Here is an 18872-nt window from a genome sequence, read left to right as displayed (position 1 = left end):
AGAAAATAAATAAATAAATAAATAACAAATTGCTGTCAATGGTAGTTTGCAGATTTAGGGTCTTAATCGTACAACATGGCAATTTTTGGACATAATAATATACTTATACTATAGTGTGTGTATGTTTTAGTTGACCCTGCAAAAAAGTATATAATGTGTTAGTTGAGATTTTAATTAATAAATTAACTAAACAAGATTCAAGGAGAACTCCAACTCAGAGTCTCATTGAAAATCAATATAATTATATAATTCTTGAATTAGTGATTATTTAGTTTGTCTATCACCACATTAATAAGTTTAATACTAGAATAGTTTAAATAAGTTTTTTAAGTATTTTAGTTGTATATTTGGGCTGGCCTTGACAGGATAATATTTAAATTAAATAATTAAGTGTAACAACTTAATCACAAGTGGCATGTTAAAACTAGTTTCCTAGCATTTCAGATTAAGATAGTTGGCTTAGATGGTTCAAATGTGAGGAAAATAGGCATGGAGACATGCAGTTTCACTTATTCTTAGAGGGTGCTGTAATAATATTTGAAAATTTTTGAAAGAAAAGAAACAACATCATCCATGATGGCAAGCCTCCCCTGATTAAAGTATTAATTCATCAGATCAATAGCAGGCTAATTGAACTTGTTGAGATTCATTCTCCCACAGGTGTTGCAATGACCAATTGGCTTCCCCTTGGTTGGCTGGCTCATGTGTAACACTGATGTCGCTATTGGGGAACGACAATCTGTTGGGGCAGCAATTTTCAGGAATAAAGAAGGGGTTGTCACGAGCATACACACTACTCATATTTGCCACAATGACCCCTTAGGTGGTGAAATTGTAGCCCTCTGCTGGGGTGCTGAGGTTGCTACCATTCAAGGCCTCAAAAACGTCATTTTCCAATGCGATTTATTTGGTGCAGTGTTGGCAGTGCGTTAGAAAGGCCATCACATCCCTGCCTTGCAACACAATATCTAGGCCCAAGTGGCCAAGTTCCTCAATTTAACTAACAAACTTAACCTTTGGGAGGCTAGTTGGATTCCTACAAAATTTAATTGTGTGGCCCATAGCGTGGCTAAATGGGCAATTCGTTCCAAGCAGTTCGGGAACATTGATTTGTCCAATTTTAACAGCTCCCTGCTCGATGGATAGGCAGATGGCTGACGCAAATTTTTAGCTTTTCTTTTCTATTTTTTTTATCTTTTGTAGTTCATTTGGCTTTTCTCTTGTTTAGAGTTAGTCCCTTCTGTTAGTCGTGTTTGTTTTCTTGCCTGTGTCTCGTTTGTGTTGTTCTGGTTACTCAGTTGAGGTACCTTCTATATAATAAAAATAATAACTAAGTGTAACAAAATAATATTTTTGTCAAATAGTAACATACAAATAAGAGGTTAGGATATTATTTTCGGCCCTTTTTCTTTCTTGTTTTTGCTTTGCGCTTGTGTTCGATTGTGATGATGATTCAAAGGAGATTATTGAAGCAAATATCGAGAAAGCTTTTTCAGAGGTGGCTAATGATAGCGTGACCTAAACGTTAGTTGGTAAGATGATTTTGACCAAAAATATTTTGTTATATGACATTCTCTATCACTTCATTGAACACTATTTTGTTATATTATCTTATTATTTAATATTTTATAATTCTATCAAAAATATTTTTGGAATTATTTCATAAGTACACAAAAATAACAAAAAAATTATAAAAATACGATTTCACGGAATTTTAAATATTTTTTACGAATTTTTAAATTTTTTTTTACAGAAAATACGGTCTTTTTATGTTGTACTCAAGTTATTTTCTTGTTAATTTTTTGTTATATGTATATTATTTTTTGTTGTTGTTTTGATGTTATTTAAATGTTACTTTTATGTAGTTTTCTTGTTGTTTCTAAGGAAAACCGTAAAATGTAAAAAAAAATTCTTTAAACATAAAAATGTAATTTTCTTACAAAAAATAGTACCTTATGTAATTATCTTAATATTTTTCTTACAATTTTGGCCCTGAGTGTTAGAGGCCCAAAGAGCAAGGACATGTCCAATTATATGTCTATCGGGGTTGTAGCTCAACTGAAAATAAAAATTCATTTAAAAAAAATTAAATATATATTTTTTTTTAATTTAACACTTTAAAAAAATAGTAAAAAACCTTTCACAAATAATATTTTTTTATACCAATTGAGTCCTTAAAATTAAATAAATTTATTAGGAGTAAGTATAAATATTTTTTTGTAACAATTAAGCCTATATAGAATAAAATTTAGGGTAAATACTATTTTGGACCCTGTGTTTTGTAAAAGTTACCAATTAGACATTCTATTTTGTTAAATGACAAAATGGATCCTATATTTTCCAAAATGGTTAAATAAGAACATGAGCTTAATTTTTAACAATGTTATTTTCTAATATAACCAACTTTAAGACAATTTCTAATACGAACAAATATAGAAAATATAGTCAGTTTTATCATAACATCTCTAGATCAAATTATTATTAAGTTTTATTTTGATAAAAAATTAGTTCAGGGTCCTATTTGTCTATTTTTTTAAAATACAATGTCTATTTTATCATTTAACAAAATAGATAGTCCAATTTATAATTTTTATAAAATATAAAATCTAAAATGATATTTACCTGCTCATTATTATAAATAGTATGGTTAGTCTATTTTAGTTGATAACCGATATCACCAAACTTGGTCTGATTTATCTATTAATACAAATTTATATTTTTCTCTCTTAACATAAAAAGGCCAATTAATTTCTTGGCTCACTCACCACGATAACTTAAAGCAAGGGGCAAACAAACACAATCACATTTTAGAAAAATAAAATAAAAGTTGAAGAAAGCTTTCTTAAATGCATGAAAAGGACATCTCGGAATAAGCAAGAAGATAAAAGAAAATTTAATAATAAATGTGAGGAATATGATTGGAAAAGATGATTCAACAATCACAAACCAATTGAATTTAAATAATAAAAGTTCGAAAAATGATTCTAGATAATCTTATTTATAAATTGATAAAAAAAAAAAGGACACATATTAAGAAATTAGAAAGGGAAAAAAATAAGGTTAATTTTACAAATGCACAAAAACAACAAAAAAATAACAAAAATACGGTTTCACAGAATTTTAAACATTTTTACGATTTTTTTTTATTTTATTTACATAAAATATGGTCTTTTTATGTTGAAATTTTGTTCATTTGTTGTTAATTTTTTGTTAAATGTATGCTATTTTTTGTTATTTTTTTATTGTTATTTTTATGTTACTTTTATGTTGTTTTCTTGTTGATTTTGTGTTGTTTTCGTGTTATTTTTTGGAACACCGTAAAAATGTAAAAAAATTCTTTGAACGTAAAAATGTAAATATTTTACAAAAAAAAATGGTGCCTTATGTAATTATTCCAAAAAAAAAAAATATGAAATTAGAAAGTTCAATTCTTGAAGAACTTTGGTGGCATACATATATAGATAACTTGTACATCTAGTATATTTCTCTAATATATAATAAAATAATGTGATTAGTCGTTTTTTTCGTTTTCAATATATATTTTTTTAAGAATTTATGAATGATCGTTTGTGATTTTTTTTTTTATTTTGTATGAATGACATTTTGTACTATTTTTTTTTTATTTGTGTAAATGATTTTAATTGGGAAATTTGACAATATATGCTTAAAAATAAAGAGTACACTAAAACTATGCTAGCATTCTTTATATTATGAAAACTATACTTAAAACATTTATCCCTTACAATTTTACCCCTAAAATAAATAAAAAATATTCATAACACTTTCTCTCTCTCCATCTCTCGGATTTCTCTCTCTCTCTCTCTCTCTCTCTCTCTCTCTCTCTCTCTCTCTCTCTCTCTACAATACACACATTGCCACCACCGGAGCTAGTGTTCGGCCGACTTACTCAAAGGGAACTTGAAACCCAACCAAAGCTCTAAGAAAGTCATTCCTTTAAACAATAATGGGTATGTAATTTCTTTAGTAATTATTGTTTGATTTAGATGTATTTATGTTGAAAGTAATAGATCTACACATATCCGTGGTTTTTATGTACCCTTTTGACACCCTTTGTCAATGAAACACGAAATGCAGCAAGTCTGCGAGTTTACTGGTTTTTTTTTGCAATTTTAGCGATATGTTTCGACATGTTAGCGACATTTAGCGATTACTAGCTGGCAAGAGGTTAGGGATGACATTTAGCGACATGTGTCGACATGTCGCGACACACGTCGCGACACATAGAATTATTGTGTTATATTGTGGATATTTTTATTTTTCTCGACAAGTTCGCGACGTTTGTCGACATACATTTTTTTGTAATTGGTTCGCGATAAGTAGCGATAGGTTCGCGATATCTTGCGACATATTGGTTTGTTATAATTTGTGGTCATTTTGGTTTGCAGATTCGAATGTGTTTGTAGTTGTACTATATGATGGGGCTTGGGCAGTTGAAGGTTTCAACTGGATTTTCAATAATCCCAAAAGTAAGATGTTAATGTTTGAGGTTGACACTACTTTAGAAAAGATGAATGATATTTTGTATGAAGAATTGGATATAGACCCTATTGTGTATGAACTGAAAATAGAGGTGTGTTATATGTACATGAAAGGCAATATGATACCGCCAGAAGTTTTAGTGAAAGATAGTCAAGTAAGATTGTTCTTAAGAATGAAGGCAAAAATGAGTGTGGAGAACTTGCTGCCACTGTTTGTGACTAAGGTTAAAAGGCATGCGCTTTTGGGGCCTACTCCGCCAACTGTCCTCCCAAGAAGTGTTGTTGGGAGTTTTGTCCCAGAAACAGATCCATCCGTAGGGATGAATGAGCAGGCCCCTACTAATATAGAGGAGGATAATAGGGTTGACTATGGATTTGACCAGTTCAATGAGTTTGATGGTGCATTTTACAACAATGATCCTATAGTAGATTTGAACGAGGATGGTGATGCGGAGTTGGAAGTTCATGAACCTATAGAAGTACCTTCTTTAAGGTTAGAACTACCTCCACCATCTCCACCACGTCCAAGGGAGCAAAGGAAAGACCAAGAAAGAAGAACCCCTCGGAGTGAAAATCACGAAACACCAGGCACCGCAGTGTACCGCCTGTGTCCTCCTCGTAGTACTGTACCATCTGATTTTGAAGTTTGTACAAAATTCAAACCTATTGTGTGGACAAGGGAAGACATAGAGGAAAATAATGTTTATACAACTTCTTTTACTGGTACACATTCAGGGGAAATATATGTTGGCAAGCTGTATACAAATAAGACTGAATTGAAAAATGTGGTTGGAAGGTTTGCATTGAAAATGAATTTTGAGTTCATGGTGAAGAAGTCTGGGACCGATGTCTTTTATGCAACTTGCGGGGGTTCGGATTGCAAATGGAGAGTGAGGGGGAGGAAGAGGGCACGTTGTGACATGTTTGAGGTTCTTGTATTCCACAACGAACACACATGTAGCCCGGATTCTAGACATGCCGATAACCGTCAAGCGACCGTGGGTTGTTGGCCACCTCATTAAGAACAAGTTCAAATCAGATGGAACTAAGTACAAAGCTAAAGACATACAAAGGGATATGTTTCAGGAGTATGGGATCAAGATGAGCTATGAGAAGGCTTGGAGGTGCCGAGAGAAGGGACTTATGTATTCGAGGGGTACGCCAGCAGCAGCTTATAGTCGGTTACACCGGTTACTTTTACGTGCTTTGGAACGAAGAATCCAGGTACTATTACGGACATTATCACGAGAGGATAACGAGGTTCAAGTCTTGTTTCGGTCCTTTGTTGCTTCTAGGAGGGGATTTAAGTTTTGTCTTCCTGTGATTAGTATCGACGGCACGTTCTTGAAGACAAGGTTTGGGGGCACAATGCTAGTTGCTGTAGCGTACGATGCAAATAACCAATTGTTTCTGATTGCCTTTGCAATTGTTGACAGCGAGAATCATGACTCTTGGAAGTATTTCTTGCAGAAGTTAAAGGAAGCGATTGGGGAGGTTGAAAACTTAGTGTTTGTATCGGATAGGCATCAAAGCATTGAACATGCTGTCGAGGTTATTTTCCCCGAAGCATGCCACTGTGCATGCTACAAACATATTTCTATGAATGTCACCCACAAGTTCAAGACTGATGTATGTAACACGCAAATATGGTTGGCCGCTTACGCATGGTCGAAGAGGGAATGTGATAGACATTTGCAGGTGCTCCGACAGATGGATCCTCCCATCGCTGCTTATGTTGACAATATAGGATTAGAAAAATGGGCTCGTCCTTATTGTCTAGGAGACAGGTACAACATCATGACAAACAACGCTGCAGAAAGCCTTAACAACGTGACTGAAGAATTCCGGGCATATCCAATAACTACTCTAGTTGAGTTCATAAGGTTCACACTACAAAATTGGTTTGCTAACCGTCTGGAGAAGGCAAGTAAGTGTGTTACCCCTTTGGCAACTCATTTTGAGGAAGATTTGATAAAGCAACACGAGGATGGTAGACGTAGAAGTGTCCTACGTAACGGTGCACAATTGTTTAATGTTGGAAGAGGTGCTGACGGTTCTGACTTTGAAAAAGGCGGAGATGTGAACTTAGTTGAGAGAACATGCACTTGCGGCATGTTCCAATTGTTGAAAATTCCTTGTCCCCATGCATGTGCCGCAGCGCTTACTCAGAATGTCAGTGTCTACGCTCTGTCATCTCCCTATTACACAAAGGAGACGTGGAAGAATACTTACGATGCAACAATTAATGTTGTGGGCGAGGAGGATGAATGGGTGCTTCCAGAACACATGCAGAACATGAGAATCGGTGTACCAGTGGAGAAGAAACCTGTAGGTCGTCCAAGAAAGAGCAATGCAGGAAGACTACGGACTAATCGATTTCCATCGAACGGTACCAAAGTCAAGGAACCACGCAAATGTTCAAACTGTGGCGCATTAGGACACAACAAAGCTACTTGCAAGGCCAGGGTTTGAGCAGCATTTTCGTTTTTAAATTGCATGCATTATTATTATGGTTTATGACATGTTACTTGTATTTTTTTATGTATGACTATGTTTTATGGATATTATTTTCTGTGTACGTGGTTGTTTACTCTCACTATCTCAGATTTTTGTATATAATTGTGCATTTCACGACATTTTGCGATATGTAGCGACACTTTCACGACATGTTTGGAAATTTATTTTATTCTGGACAAGGTCCTGAAAATGCGACTTTCCACGACTACACTAGCGACATGTCGCGATATAGGAAGAACTTTTTTCAATTATGGAAAAATTTAAAAACTGCGACTTTCCACGATTACACTAGCGACATGGTGCGATGTAGGAAGAACTTTTATCAATTCTGGAAAAAATTAAAAAATAGCGACGTTTCACGATTAAGTTAGCGACATATAGCGACATTAATGTAACTTTTATTTATTCAGTGAAAAGTCGATATTTAGCGACGTTTAACGATTACATTTGCGACATAAAGCGACATGTAGCCTTGCAATATTTGCATAGAGATCCAGGCTTCACCTGTTTACCATTTAAATAACCTAACTTGCAGCGATGGCAGCCTTCGCGGAACCCTGGTGGTGGAGCCGGCCATACACCTGTTTTGTTAAATTTTTTTTCAAGTTTTAGAAACCTCCACTCGTTCATAAGCCGTTCATCTTCAAAACGATTCATGTCGTCAAGCACTTTTTGCATTTGAGGCGTAATTTCCCCACAATCAGGCTCCTGCTTGATCTCTTCAGGAGTAAGAATCGGATATTTGCCCTTGTTCCTTCTAGTAGACATTGCTAAGAGAATTATCTTAAGAGGGAAAAAATTAAGAAAATATGTGTAACTTATGAGATAGACAATTGGCTTTTATAGAGAAAACTAGTAGTTGGGAAGGTGGGATAATAAATGTAAAAATTGAATTACACAATTGTACACATGTTTGTCATGCAAAAAGCAATCTGGGCAATTTTCGCGACATGTCGCGACACAGAGCGACATGTTAGCGACATAATCAAGTAGTTGGTTAGGCGGGATAATAAATGTCACATTAATTACCATTTAATGTGGAAACGTCTTTTGTACCGACGTTTCGCGACATAATTGCGACATGTTAACGACATCAACTGAAGAGTCAAAACATGATTGTACTATCGACATTTTTACGACATGTTCGCGGTGCTTTAGCGATATGAAACCAAACACTCTAAAACTAAAAATTTTCGACATTTAACGACATGTTAACGATTTTGTAGCGACATGTAAGTAAAAGTTTTTAAATTGAACACTTTTCCATATATAAAAACTGTACAGTACTAAAAACAACTATCGTCTATAATACAAAAAATTTACAACCCTTTTAAATTATATTTCACCAAGTTAAGTTCTGATAAAACAAGTCTACACACCACCGATCTCTGAACATTCTCATGCTATCGTCTGTAATGTTGTCCAAGGACCGATTCAGCATGAGGTGTTCGATGTACTCAAGTGCATACACCCCGCAATCACCACTGAAAAATTAACAACAAACACATTTAGAGACTGAACTGCATTTAAAGAGTAATGGCAAATGAAATAATAATATACTATATTAACAAATACCTTGTTTTACTTTGGGGAACCACCTCACTTGGCATGCGTCTAGCATGCATTGATTTGAGTTGGCTACTGTCCCCTAAGTCCACATTCAGAATGTTGTTGTTGACTTGATCATAATAGCCAGTAGACCTCAGCAGATGTGGAAACAACTCAGTCCAAGGTAGCATGATGGCATCAAACTGTGCGTCGGTGGTGCATGATAAATCATTATCGTACACCCGAATCTGCCACATATCAATATCTACCTCAACAAAGAACCCAATGTTTTTGATGATCGAAGTACAGGAAGAAGTATATGAAGTTCAAATCCTTCCAACCTGGCATGTACCGGCTCTCCATACCCAGATAGTACTGGTTTCACCGCATCTGGCCATTCGAACGTACTTCTGTCACCAGTCTGGCAGCTCCAAATGCCTATGAGGAATTGTGGAAGTGTTGTGTCCGAGAATCACACACGTCGAGGGTACAACTCTGGAAAATGATGGCGTCTCCTCCTCATCAAGTGTGATATGGCATCTATGTGCTGCATAAAAAAAAGAGAAGATTAAGTAATGTCGTAAATAAAGTCGCGAAACGTCGCGAACATTGTCGTTAAATAAATTTGTCTGATGTCGCGACAATGTCGTGACAATGTCGCGACATGTCGTTAAACAGAACGTAAAAAAAAAGCGACCATGTCGCGAGAATGTCGTGACAATGTCGCGACATGTCGACAAATAAAACAGAAAGAAAAAAACTTCTGTGTCAGCAACAATGTCGCGAAAATGTCGCGACATTGTCGCTAACACATCGACAATACAAAAAAATGTTGCAAAAAAAATCAAAAATACTAATTAATGATTAAATACTTACATCATCGTGAAGCCACTCCGACCTAAGAAACAAAACTGTGAAGAACTTCACATCGCCAACACCGGTGTGCACATTCCTAGGTCGAGCATTGGGAATGTCTCCAATCAACCACCTCTTGAACGTACGAAGCAATCTACGGTCTGCTGGTCTCTCCGGGTCTACGTTCTCTGGAAGAACTCGCCTCTTTTTCTTTTCCGCAGTGTAGTCGTTCAAGTACGTTGGCGGCTTCCTCTTCCTCACAAATGGCACATTTTCTGGGGGTGCAGGTAGAAGTAGGACTTCGTCCTGTGATTGTGTATCCCCAATGGCCGTGATGATTGCTTCCAATGGAGTTGACGGTGCCTCGTTATCATCTGCTTCCCAATCTTCTGGGAAGACATCTTCGTTATCACTCGCCTGTTGTTCCTCATTTTGCGGTGCAGATGTGGGCTCTCCAGGTGTGGGCGCTCCTTTTACCATAGCCATCAACTCGTCCATCTTAGCCAGTAGAGTCTCCTTCAGATCTTTCTGACTCTCTGTGAAGGACCGCCTCATACTGAGATGGCTATTTACTAACCCCGTCTGTGCCAACATGACGGCTTCCTGCTGGGACTCAAGCTTCTCCAGCCGGGCCTCAATGCTATCCAACCTCTTTACAAGGTCAGTGTCCACAGTTGTACTGGTTAGAGCAGAAGGACCTGCTGAAGTAGATGGCTCGTGTACTTCAGGTGCCGGTGGTGGTGGAACTAAATTTGCCTTTGTCACGGCCTCGTTGATGGTCTTTGCTTGAGTTTCAAACACAGACTCCTGTGTACCATCAACGTCCACGTTTGTTCTACGTCCATCTCAAAGCAAAGAGGGGCTCTACCCTCATTAATACTCTTGAAGTATGCCTCTTCACTGGGCCGGGGAAACAAGCACTTCTTCACCACCAACTGAAACAAAAAAGAAAACACAGAATAATTAAAAACTGTGAAAAGAAGTCAAAAATTATGATAATTGAAAAAAGCAGCACAATGTCGCTACATGTCGATAACATGTCACGACATATGTCGCGATAAGCGATACAGCCATTTCTTTTGCGACATCGCATAATGTCGCTAAGATATCGCTAACAATGTCGCGAATGTTCATTTTCAATAAATTTAAATAAAATACAAAACAGTAAAGAAACATACCCGACTGTTGAATAACAGTGCAATGTCGGTTGCCTTGACATCTTGTTTCCGCTGGCCCTCCGGTGTTTTCCAGCTCAACATTCTGGGGAACTTGGTCCCGTTGCAGTGGGCATACTTCTTCCCCAACTTCTCAATTGCTTCGTATGCCCAGTACTGAAAGGCAGGTACATAGCCACTAACTGTGTACTTTGCCTCCTGAGCAATCTTCTTCCCCTTCTTCTTGTCAACATTATCCTTGTAATGTTGCATATTCTTTCCTAATGTCTCCATCAGCTTACGAAAAGCGCGCTCGCCCCACGGATACTTAAAGAAGAAGTCGAGATCGTTAACAAACTTCAACATCTCAGGCCAAACTTGGACATTGCCCTCCTTTGATACTAATACACCTTCAATGAAAGCGATCAGTCCAAGCTTGTAGGCATCATCTTTATCTTCGCACCTCTCAAGTTGGAGCATAAGGGAGTCCAACTGAACAGAACTCTTCCCTTCAAAATAAGTCCGAACTAGATGGTCGTTGGACTTGGCGTGTATTTCCTCGTCTGTAGGGGCACTACCTATAGGTAAGCCAGTAATGAGTCCAAACTCTATCCGTCCGAATCTCATGTCATTTCTCCCTACATGAAACCAAACCTCATCCTCCTTTTCTGTGTCCACTTTCATTTTTCGTAAGAGGAGGCTGTGGACCAACGCGCCGGAGAAAGTTAACTCTCCAGCTTCCCAAAAGTGTCCGAAAGGACTAGCCTTCACTGTCTCAACCAAATCCATCTCAGTAAACTTGGCCTTGATATATCTGAACCTATCTGTACCCCGATAGGTAAGACGTCCCGTGAAATGAGAGGTAATTGGAAGTTTAAGTTCAGGAGCCATCTGCAAAATTGTCAACAAATTTGTTAGAAGTATGTCGCGAAACATGTCGCTGTATGTCGCTATACATCGCTAAACATAATCCTGATCAAATCGCCAAATACGTCGCTAATATATCGCTAATGAATCGCTAAACACAAAAAGAGGATGCAAAACTAGTCCTATGTATAACTGTTATATATCGCTAATATATCGCAAACATGTCGCCAAACACACATACAAGTCGATAAAAATCATGAAACCTAAGTACTAAATGCAATATCGCTAATTATGTCGCTAGTATGTCGACAACACGTCGTGAAAACCACGGTTAACAGAAAATCCCTAACTTTTCTAGACGATATCGCGTTATGTCGTGAACATAGTCGCCCTACGTCGCAAATTTTGCACAAAAACCAGAAAATATACCAAAACAATGAAATTCAAACGAAATCAAACAAATTGAACCTAAACTAACTACATTACTTTAAAATGAAGCACAAACAGAAGAAAAAGTAATGAAACAACAAAAAAGTTTAGAAAAATACCTTTTTTTAAGGTTTTGGATCTGGGTTTCGTTTGGGGGTGTCGCGAATGGGGGTTTCTCGATCTCGTCTGGGGTTTCACGATTTCTTCTTCGAAGAGTTCGCGATGTCGTCTGAGATGGGTTTCGCGATTTCCTCTGGATGCTGGGGTCGGGTGGTGAGGGGGTGGTCCGTGAGTGGGGTGAGGGCTGTCTGGTTTGCGTGAGGGGTGGGTGTCGTGGGTGGTCCGGTGAGTGAGGGGTGGTCCGGTGACTGGGGTTAGGGCTGTCTGGTTTGCGTGAGAATGAGAGAGAGAGAGAGAGAGAGAGAGAGAGAGAGAGAGAGAGAGAGAGAGAGAGAGAGAGAGAGAGAGAGAGAGAGAGAGAGAGAGAGAGAGAGAGAGAGAGAGAGAGAGAGAGAGAGAGAGAGAGAGAGAGAGAGAGAAAACTGAGAGTTAGAGGGAGAGTGAAAGTTTGAAATGGGGAGGGTAAAGTTGGGATTATAATTAATTGGAGAGTATTTTTTTAATTTTTTTTTACATAGTATATTAAAACAATATATGCTATATTTAAGCATATATTGTCAAATTTCCCTTTTATTTTTACTATTATTGATAGAGAATTGCTATTTAATACCTTAAAATGTTTAATACTATAAGGATGAACATTTAGGGGTTTTTATAAAAATACTAGATTTTAGGCAAAAATTTACAAAAATACTATATTTTTATAAAACAACCATAAAACAATAAAACTGATTAATTAAAATAACAGTAGAACAATTAAAAAACAACTGTGGAACAACCGTGAAAACTTAACAGAGTATTTTTGAAAAAAAAAAAAAAGTATTTTTAAAAAAAAAATTATGCCACACAGTAACAAAGTAAAAAAATTAGAAATTTCAGTATGTTGTGTAAAAACCCTAAACATTTAATAATTAATTATCGGTTTCCTATATTATTTATTAAATCAAAATTCGTAGAACTCGATATGTCACCTCTTGTAGTATTTGGTACCTCCTTTAACATTTTTTGTCCATAATTAACTAGTTTAAGTATTTTTACAAGGGAAATTTGAAATTATATGCATATTAGGGACTAAAATTGGTATCTTAATCTAAAACTATACATAATTTGTAAAATGGGATAACTTTTACTTAAACCCAATTTTACCCCCCTCATTTCTAAACTCTCTCTCTCTCTCTCTCTCTCTCTCTCTCTCTCTCTCTCTCTCTCTCTCTCTCTCTCTCTAGCATTTGAAATCGCACCACCCACGAATCCCCACTCGAACGAAGAACCCACCGAACCCACCACCCCACGCAGGGAACCCATCCACTGAGCACGTGACGAGCCTTTCCCATTTCGGTTTTTTAATTTTTTTTTCTTATTGATTATGGTGAAAATGTTTTTAGTTGATAGATTTAGGTTGGATATGTGCATTCTTGATTAGATCTAGGGTTAGATGGAGTAGATCTAGGGTCTGTGATCTTTCTGGGCAAGAAAATCCGATTTTCTGGTTTGATATGAGCTTGAAGATGAAGGCCAGATGCATGGCCCGATGGTCCGATGCATGGCCCGATGTAGGCCCGATGTAGGGCCCGATGGTCTGATGCCCATTTTGGATTTTCTTAAAAAAAATTCTATTTATAGGACTAGCCCGATGGGCCCGATGTAGGGCCCGATGGTCGGCCCGATGGTCAAATGCCCACTTTATTTTTAAATTTTTTTTTTTCATTTTATAGGATTGGCCCGATGGGCCCGATGTAGGGCCCAATGTAGGGCCCAATGGTCAGATTATTGGCCCGATGTATGGCCCGATGTAGGGCCCGATGCCCACTTTAATTTTTTTTTTTAATTTTTTTTGTTTATAACAAAGAGAGAAGAAGAGAGAGGGGAGGCAGTAATGTAAATGGGGGTATTTTAGGGATATTTTAAAATGTGTCATATCCCACAAATATTAAATGTTATGTGTTTAGAGAAAAAATATTAAGTATATGCAAGTATAGAAAATCAAATTTTCCTTTTACAATGCACCATCTAAAAGGACTGCACCGATATAATTCTTATCTGTTTCAATATCTTAAAGAATTTTTTAGTTCAATTTTTTTTTTCATAGTGGTCTATGTTGTAGTTATTTAAGACTATCTACAAAATTTTAGAAAATTCAAAAAAATTCAACATGCCAAAAGTAGGGTTCAAACAGTCTATTGCACTCATAACTCTTTTATTTATACGAGTGTGAAATAGGTTGTTTTAACCCTGTTCTTACCGTGTTAAATTTTTTTAAATTTCTCAAAATTTTACAAAATATTTTAAATAACTACAACATAGATAACGATGAAAAAAATTACACTAAAAAATTCTCTCATATACTGATACAAATAGAGATGCATTGCGACACCCCTTTTAGAGGACTACGTTATAGAATTTTCCAATAATTTCTATAAGTACTTTATTTTTATAAATTTATTTAGTTCGTTTTTCTTTTACAACACACATGTCTAGAATATATATATATATTTATATATATATATACTAGCAAAAAACTACGTGTGAGGCACGTATACTAAATTTTATGCTAGTTTTTTTCTATGTTATTTGAAAGTGATACAATTAAAAATTAAAGAAAAAATATTATTAATTATTAGGTGAGATTATTATTATGTGTATCTATATATTATAGTTTATAATGTTGTCAATTAAAAGTGAATACCGAATGCAATATATTAGTGTTTAAGAAAGCTTGATGATTTAAATATGTTCTTAAGTTAATCCAAAAATAAATTAAAAATTGATGTTCCAATACTTAAAGAAACATTCCTTAAATGGGTGTAAGATAAAAAAAAATTAAACATCAATCTCTAAATTGTTGATAATTGAAGATAGCATTTGTCTAAATATTGTAGATAAGAAAACTAATGATAGTCATTGGTGGATTTCAATCTTCATTTGCTTCGATAGAGACAATAGTGTAATTATTTTGCACTTTTCATTCTAGCCGAGTCCGCATATATATGGGGTTCACATATATCTGGATTGTCCATTTTTTCGTTAGTAAATTGAATATGGTAGTGTCGACAAAAAAGTGAAAACCATGTTTAACAAAAAGTGATAGTATTCTATAACAAAATACTATTAAATTATTTGAATTTAAATTATTTTAAAATACTATATTTTATTAAAATAAAACTCTATACGATTAAAATTTCATATTTATCTTTATTCAAAAAGAAAAAAAATTGATAAAAAAAAAGAAAAAATAATGAAAAGTCTTTATTATTATCTCCACTGCCTTTCTAGATGTGAATAATGGTCTCTTCTTTCTTCCATATTTTTCTTTATTTTTTGTATATTGTGTTTGCAGCATATATGTAAATTATTACGTAACTTTAAAAAACTTTGCTCCTGGAAACTAATGCATATGCCGAGCACTTACAATCATTTGTTAGCTGTAAACGTTGTTGGGTTTTTTTCGCCATTGATGCTTGGTTTTGTGAACTTTGGTTTTGTGAACTTTGATAAAAGTCACGCTTCTTTTTTAGTATTGTTATTACTTATATATTTTGTTATTAAGTTGTGAAGAAGAAAAAAGAGAAGTGCGGATTGAAATATTATGTGTGATCCCATATGGGAATGTCTAAATTATAATAGGAAAATGAATACAATAAATAATTAAAGAAAACCCAATCGTAAATGTACAACAGCAAAAATCCAATCGTATTTTTTTGATTTAATGGGATTTATTTATTTTATTATATATAAATAAAAAATGATCTATGAATTTCTCATAAACTATTTTATTTTTAATACAAATAAAAAGTCACTCATGAATTTCTCATAAACCAAGAATTCTGTTATATAGACACACTTTATATAGAATAGATATATATATATCTTTATGATATGTACATTTCATAATTTAATTATTTTTTATTATTAAATTTTGAATTAAATATATTTTCTTTAAATGAATTAAGTAATTTAATCGTTAATTTTTTTTTTTTCAAAACCATAAATAATTTTATATAGTAAAATCTATGTGGGATGTGTATGACAACACTTGAGTACAATAACATTTTCTCTAAATATTTTATGTTTATTTTTAATAATTTTTTAAAGTCTTAAATGTAAAAAAGAAAAACAAATTATGTATAAAATTAAATTTTAGATTTTTTTTATTTATATATATTACTTTTAATTATTTTAAAAACTTAAGAAATATAATTTATCTTTTAAAAAATAAATATTAATACATAAAAATATTTAATTATATAAATTATATTAAAAATTGTATGTGATTTTTTACTTTGTTAAAAATTTAAAGTATAGAATTTAAAATGACAAAAAAAATTATGCCTAAAATTATATTTTAGATATTCTTTTTGTACTTTATGTATATAATAACTCTAAATTTTATATTAACTTTTCTATAACTTTTGTGTTAGGGTTTATGCTTTAAAAAGTCTGTAAAGATATTTTTGATTATAAATATTAGTTAAATATTTGGATATATGTTTGCATGTTAAATTTTTAATATTTTATATTGAATAATTTATATATGAATATCAAAAAAATTATTATATAATGTTGTGATTTGTATTGTACTAAGAATTAAGATCACTTAACCATAAATAAAATATTAACCAACATATTAAAGTTATAGAATTTTTAATCAACAATTGTTATAGTACGGTTCACTGATGCCTGTTATTTTGTGTAAATAATCTCAATTCGGATTATTAATGTAGTATAACATCTAAGTGAAGGTATTGTATATAATAGAGATTATGTATGACATGGACCAATATGTAATTAAGTTGTCTTTATCAAACATGTCGTTTGATATAAAGACATAATTCATCTCATAATGATGATCAATAGTAGATCGACCTGAATACTGAGCAATCATGAACTCTTAGCCATATTATTAGTTTCTTTGATTCACTCGTTAAAGTTTCTGAGAGAACATGATTCTTACAGCTTTTGTTTTTGGAAGGTACTAATGTGGATGGCCAGGAACTTGGTTTACCATTATAGAATCTTGAATTTCCTAACGGATCAAATGTTAGTTCCTGTTGCTCCTGATTTTGCCCAATATACGTGGACCAACCGGACAGTTACACGTGGATGGAAAGGGTTTAGCGTTTCAATTAAATAGCTAAGTCTTTATAAAGCAAAGCATTATTTTGGATACGCCTCCCGGAGAAGGCATATAAGGTCTCATATGCTCCCGGAGAGCAAGATGGCATCAAAGCATCTCCGGGTGGTGTCAGGCTTCCTCTGAGCAGTCATCTCGCATTTAATGCCGCATGGGAGGAGGCGTATTGGAACTGCCACACGTAATAAAGTCTGACGGCACAACCCCCGATCTGTACCTACTAGGCTATGACTAATAAAGTCTAGTGACAGCTACTTTGTGAAGAATCACATCAGTCAAGAGGGATTAAGGACTGCCCTCATAAAATCCCTACAGCACCTAGGGATTAGACCATGCATAACCCATGATATATTCATTGGGAATGTACAAACTTTACTGATAGTTACAGACATGCATGTACCTTAATTCTGGGGATCACCCCACAAAAACACTATAAATACCCCCCCCCAAAGCTTATTAAAGAGGGGTCGAGAATTCTGGGTTGCACAAGTGCTAGAAGAGTAAAAACTCACCAAGAACATTCTCTGTATTAAATACTATCATAAATACACAGACTCGTGGACTAAGGCTCATTAACGCCCCAACCACGTAAAAAATCTCCTTCTTAATTTCTTACAACTCTCTAAATTATTATTATTTTATTGGTTGCTGAAAACTTCGGTCAATATTTTGGTGCTTTCATTGAGAGTTGAAGAAAGCGTCTGTAAACACACACTGTATTATAACAACACAACAATAGTGGAGACTCGAAGCACACGTCAACCTCGCCCTCTTCAAGATGCTCAAGACCCAAATGAGGAAGACGTGGCCTCAAGAGCAACTGAGGGTTCCAAGGAAGAAGAAGGAATTCCTGATGACGATTACGAGGGAAACCTCGATGAGTACGCCTACGACGAAGGCAGCTACTCAGAATTGGTACTCTTAAGGCAAAAGGCTGTCGATCATGAGGCTGAAATCGCAGCCCAAAAAGCGCAAAACCAAAAGATGCAAGAGGTGATGCTGGCCATGCAAAAAGCCATGAAGGCAGCAGGAATCCACGTGCATCCTAAAGCCATCTCTACTGGGCTTGGAAAGGAACCAGAGGAATCTTCGCAAAGTACCCAAAAGTAGAAGTCTAGAGAACCAAGTCCCATAAGGTATCCCACTGAAGGGAACTAAAAGAAAAACCCTACTTCTACCCCCGGAAAAAAGAAAAAGGTGCAAGATCCACGAAAGGTCCGCTCAGATTTCCCGTAAGGGAAAGGTCCGCAGAGGGGCAAACTCCAAAAAGGGAGTCTTGGCTCTCAGGATCGAGAGGACCGAAAAAGCGTTTCCGTGCACCAAGAGCCCGGAGGGAGAGGAAGAAGAGGACAGAAATGTCCTCCCATTGATTTGAGGAATCAGATCAATGGGAACCAAGGTGACCTCCGGGATCACCTTGACCAAAAGACATACGGACCCGCGGTCTCCACGGGAACGTTAAACGAAGGAATCATGGCAGAATTCGCCATACTTCGAAAAGACATCGCCCGAGTCTCCCAGAGACAGAAAGGCGACGACTCCGACTCAGATTGTGAGGACCGGGAGCCCTGTGCCAAGCACATCCTGGAAGCAGAGCTCCCCAAGAACTTTAAGATGCCCGAAATGGCAGTTTATACCAGGAACTCTGATCCAAGTGATCACCTGTCACGGTTCAACCGGGTCATGACGGTCATGAGAGTCAGCAATGACGCTAAGTGTCTGTGCTTCCTGCTTACTCTAAGCGGGTCCGCG

At 35.5% G+C, this 18872-nt stretch overlaps 3 protein-coding genes across 3 annotated transcripts; 1 reads left to right on the top strand and 2 right to left on the bottom strand.

Moving 5' to 3' along the window:
• Positions 1–5576: 5576 nt before the first annotated feature.
• On the top strand, positions 5577–6971 carry LOC133035915 (uncharacterized). Its single transcript, XM_061112359.1, has one exon. It carries the CDS (start codon positions 5577–5579, stop codon positions 6969–6971), a length of 1395 nt encoding a protein of 464 aa, XP_060968342.1.
• A 1249-nt stretch (positions 6972–8220) lies between these two features.
• On the bottom strand, positions 8221–8828 carry LOC133035424 (uncharacterized). The gene is made up of 2 exons (XM_061111290.1): positions 8592–8828; positions 8221–8500 (listed from the first exon to the last, which is right to left on the bottom strand). The coding sequence occupies exons 1-2, from the start codon at positions 8819–8821 to the stop codon at positions 8359–8361; spliced, it is 372 nt and encodes a 123-aa protein (XP_060967273.1). The 5' UTR covers positions 8822–8828; the 3' UTR covers positions 8221–8358.
• Position 8829: 1 nt separating this feature from the next.
• LOC115717983 (uncharacterized) lies at positions 8830–12561 on the bottom strand. The gene is made up of 6 exons (XM_061112358.1): positions 11989–12561; positions 10598–11464; positions 10235–10354; positions 9441–10199; positions 9045–9111; positions 8830–9002 (listed from the first exon to the last, which is right to left on the bottom strand). Exons 2-6 carry the CDS (start codon positions 11462–11464, stop codon positions 8830–8832), a joined length of 1986 nt encoding a protein of 661 aa, XP_060968341.1. The 5' UTR covers positions 11989–12561.
• Between the last annotated feature and the right edge of the window lie 6311 nt (positions 12562–18872).

Source organism: Cannabis sativa, chromosome 3, assembly GCF_029168945.1.
Source record: "Cannabis sativa cultivar Pink pepper isolate KNU-18-1 chromosome 3, ASM2916894v1, whole genome shotgun sequence".
Classification (NCBI taxonomy): domain Eukaryota; kingdom Viridiplantae; phylum Streptophyta; class Magnoliopsida; order Rosales; family Cannabaceae; genus Cannabis; species Cannabis sativa.
The sequence above is the reverse complement of the archived record's forward strand: the minus strand, read 5'-3'. Positions and strand labels throughout refer to the sequence as shown.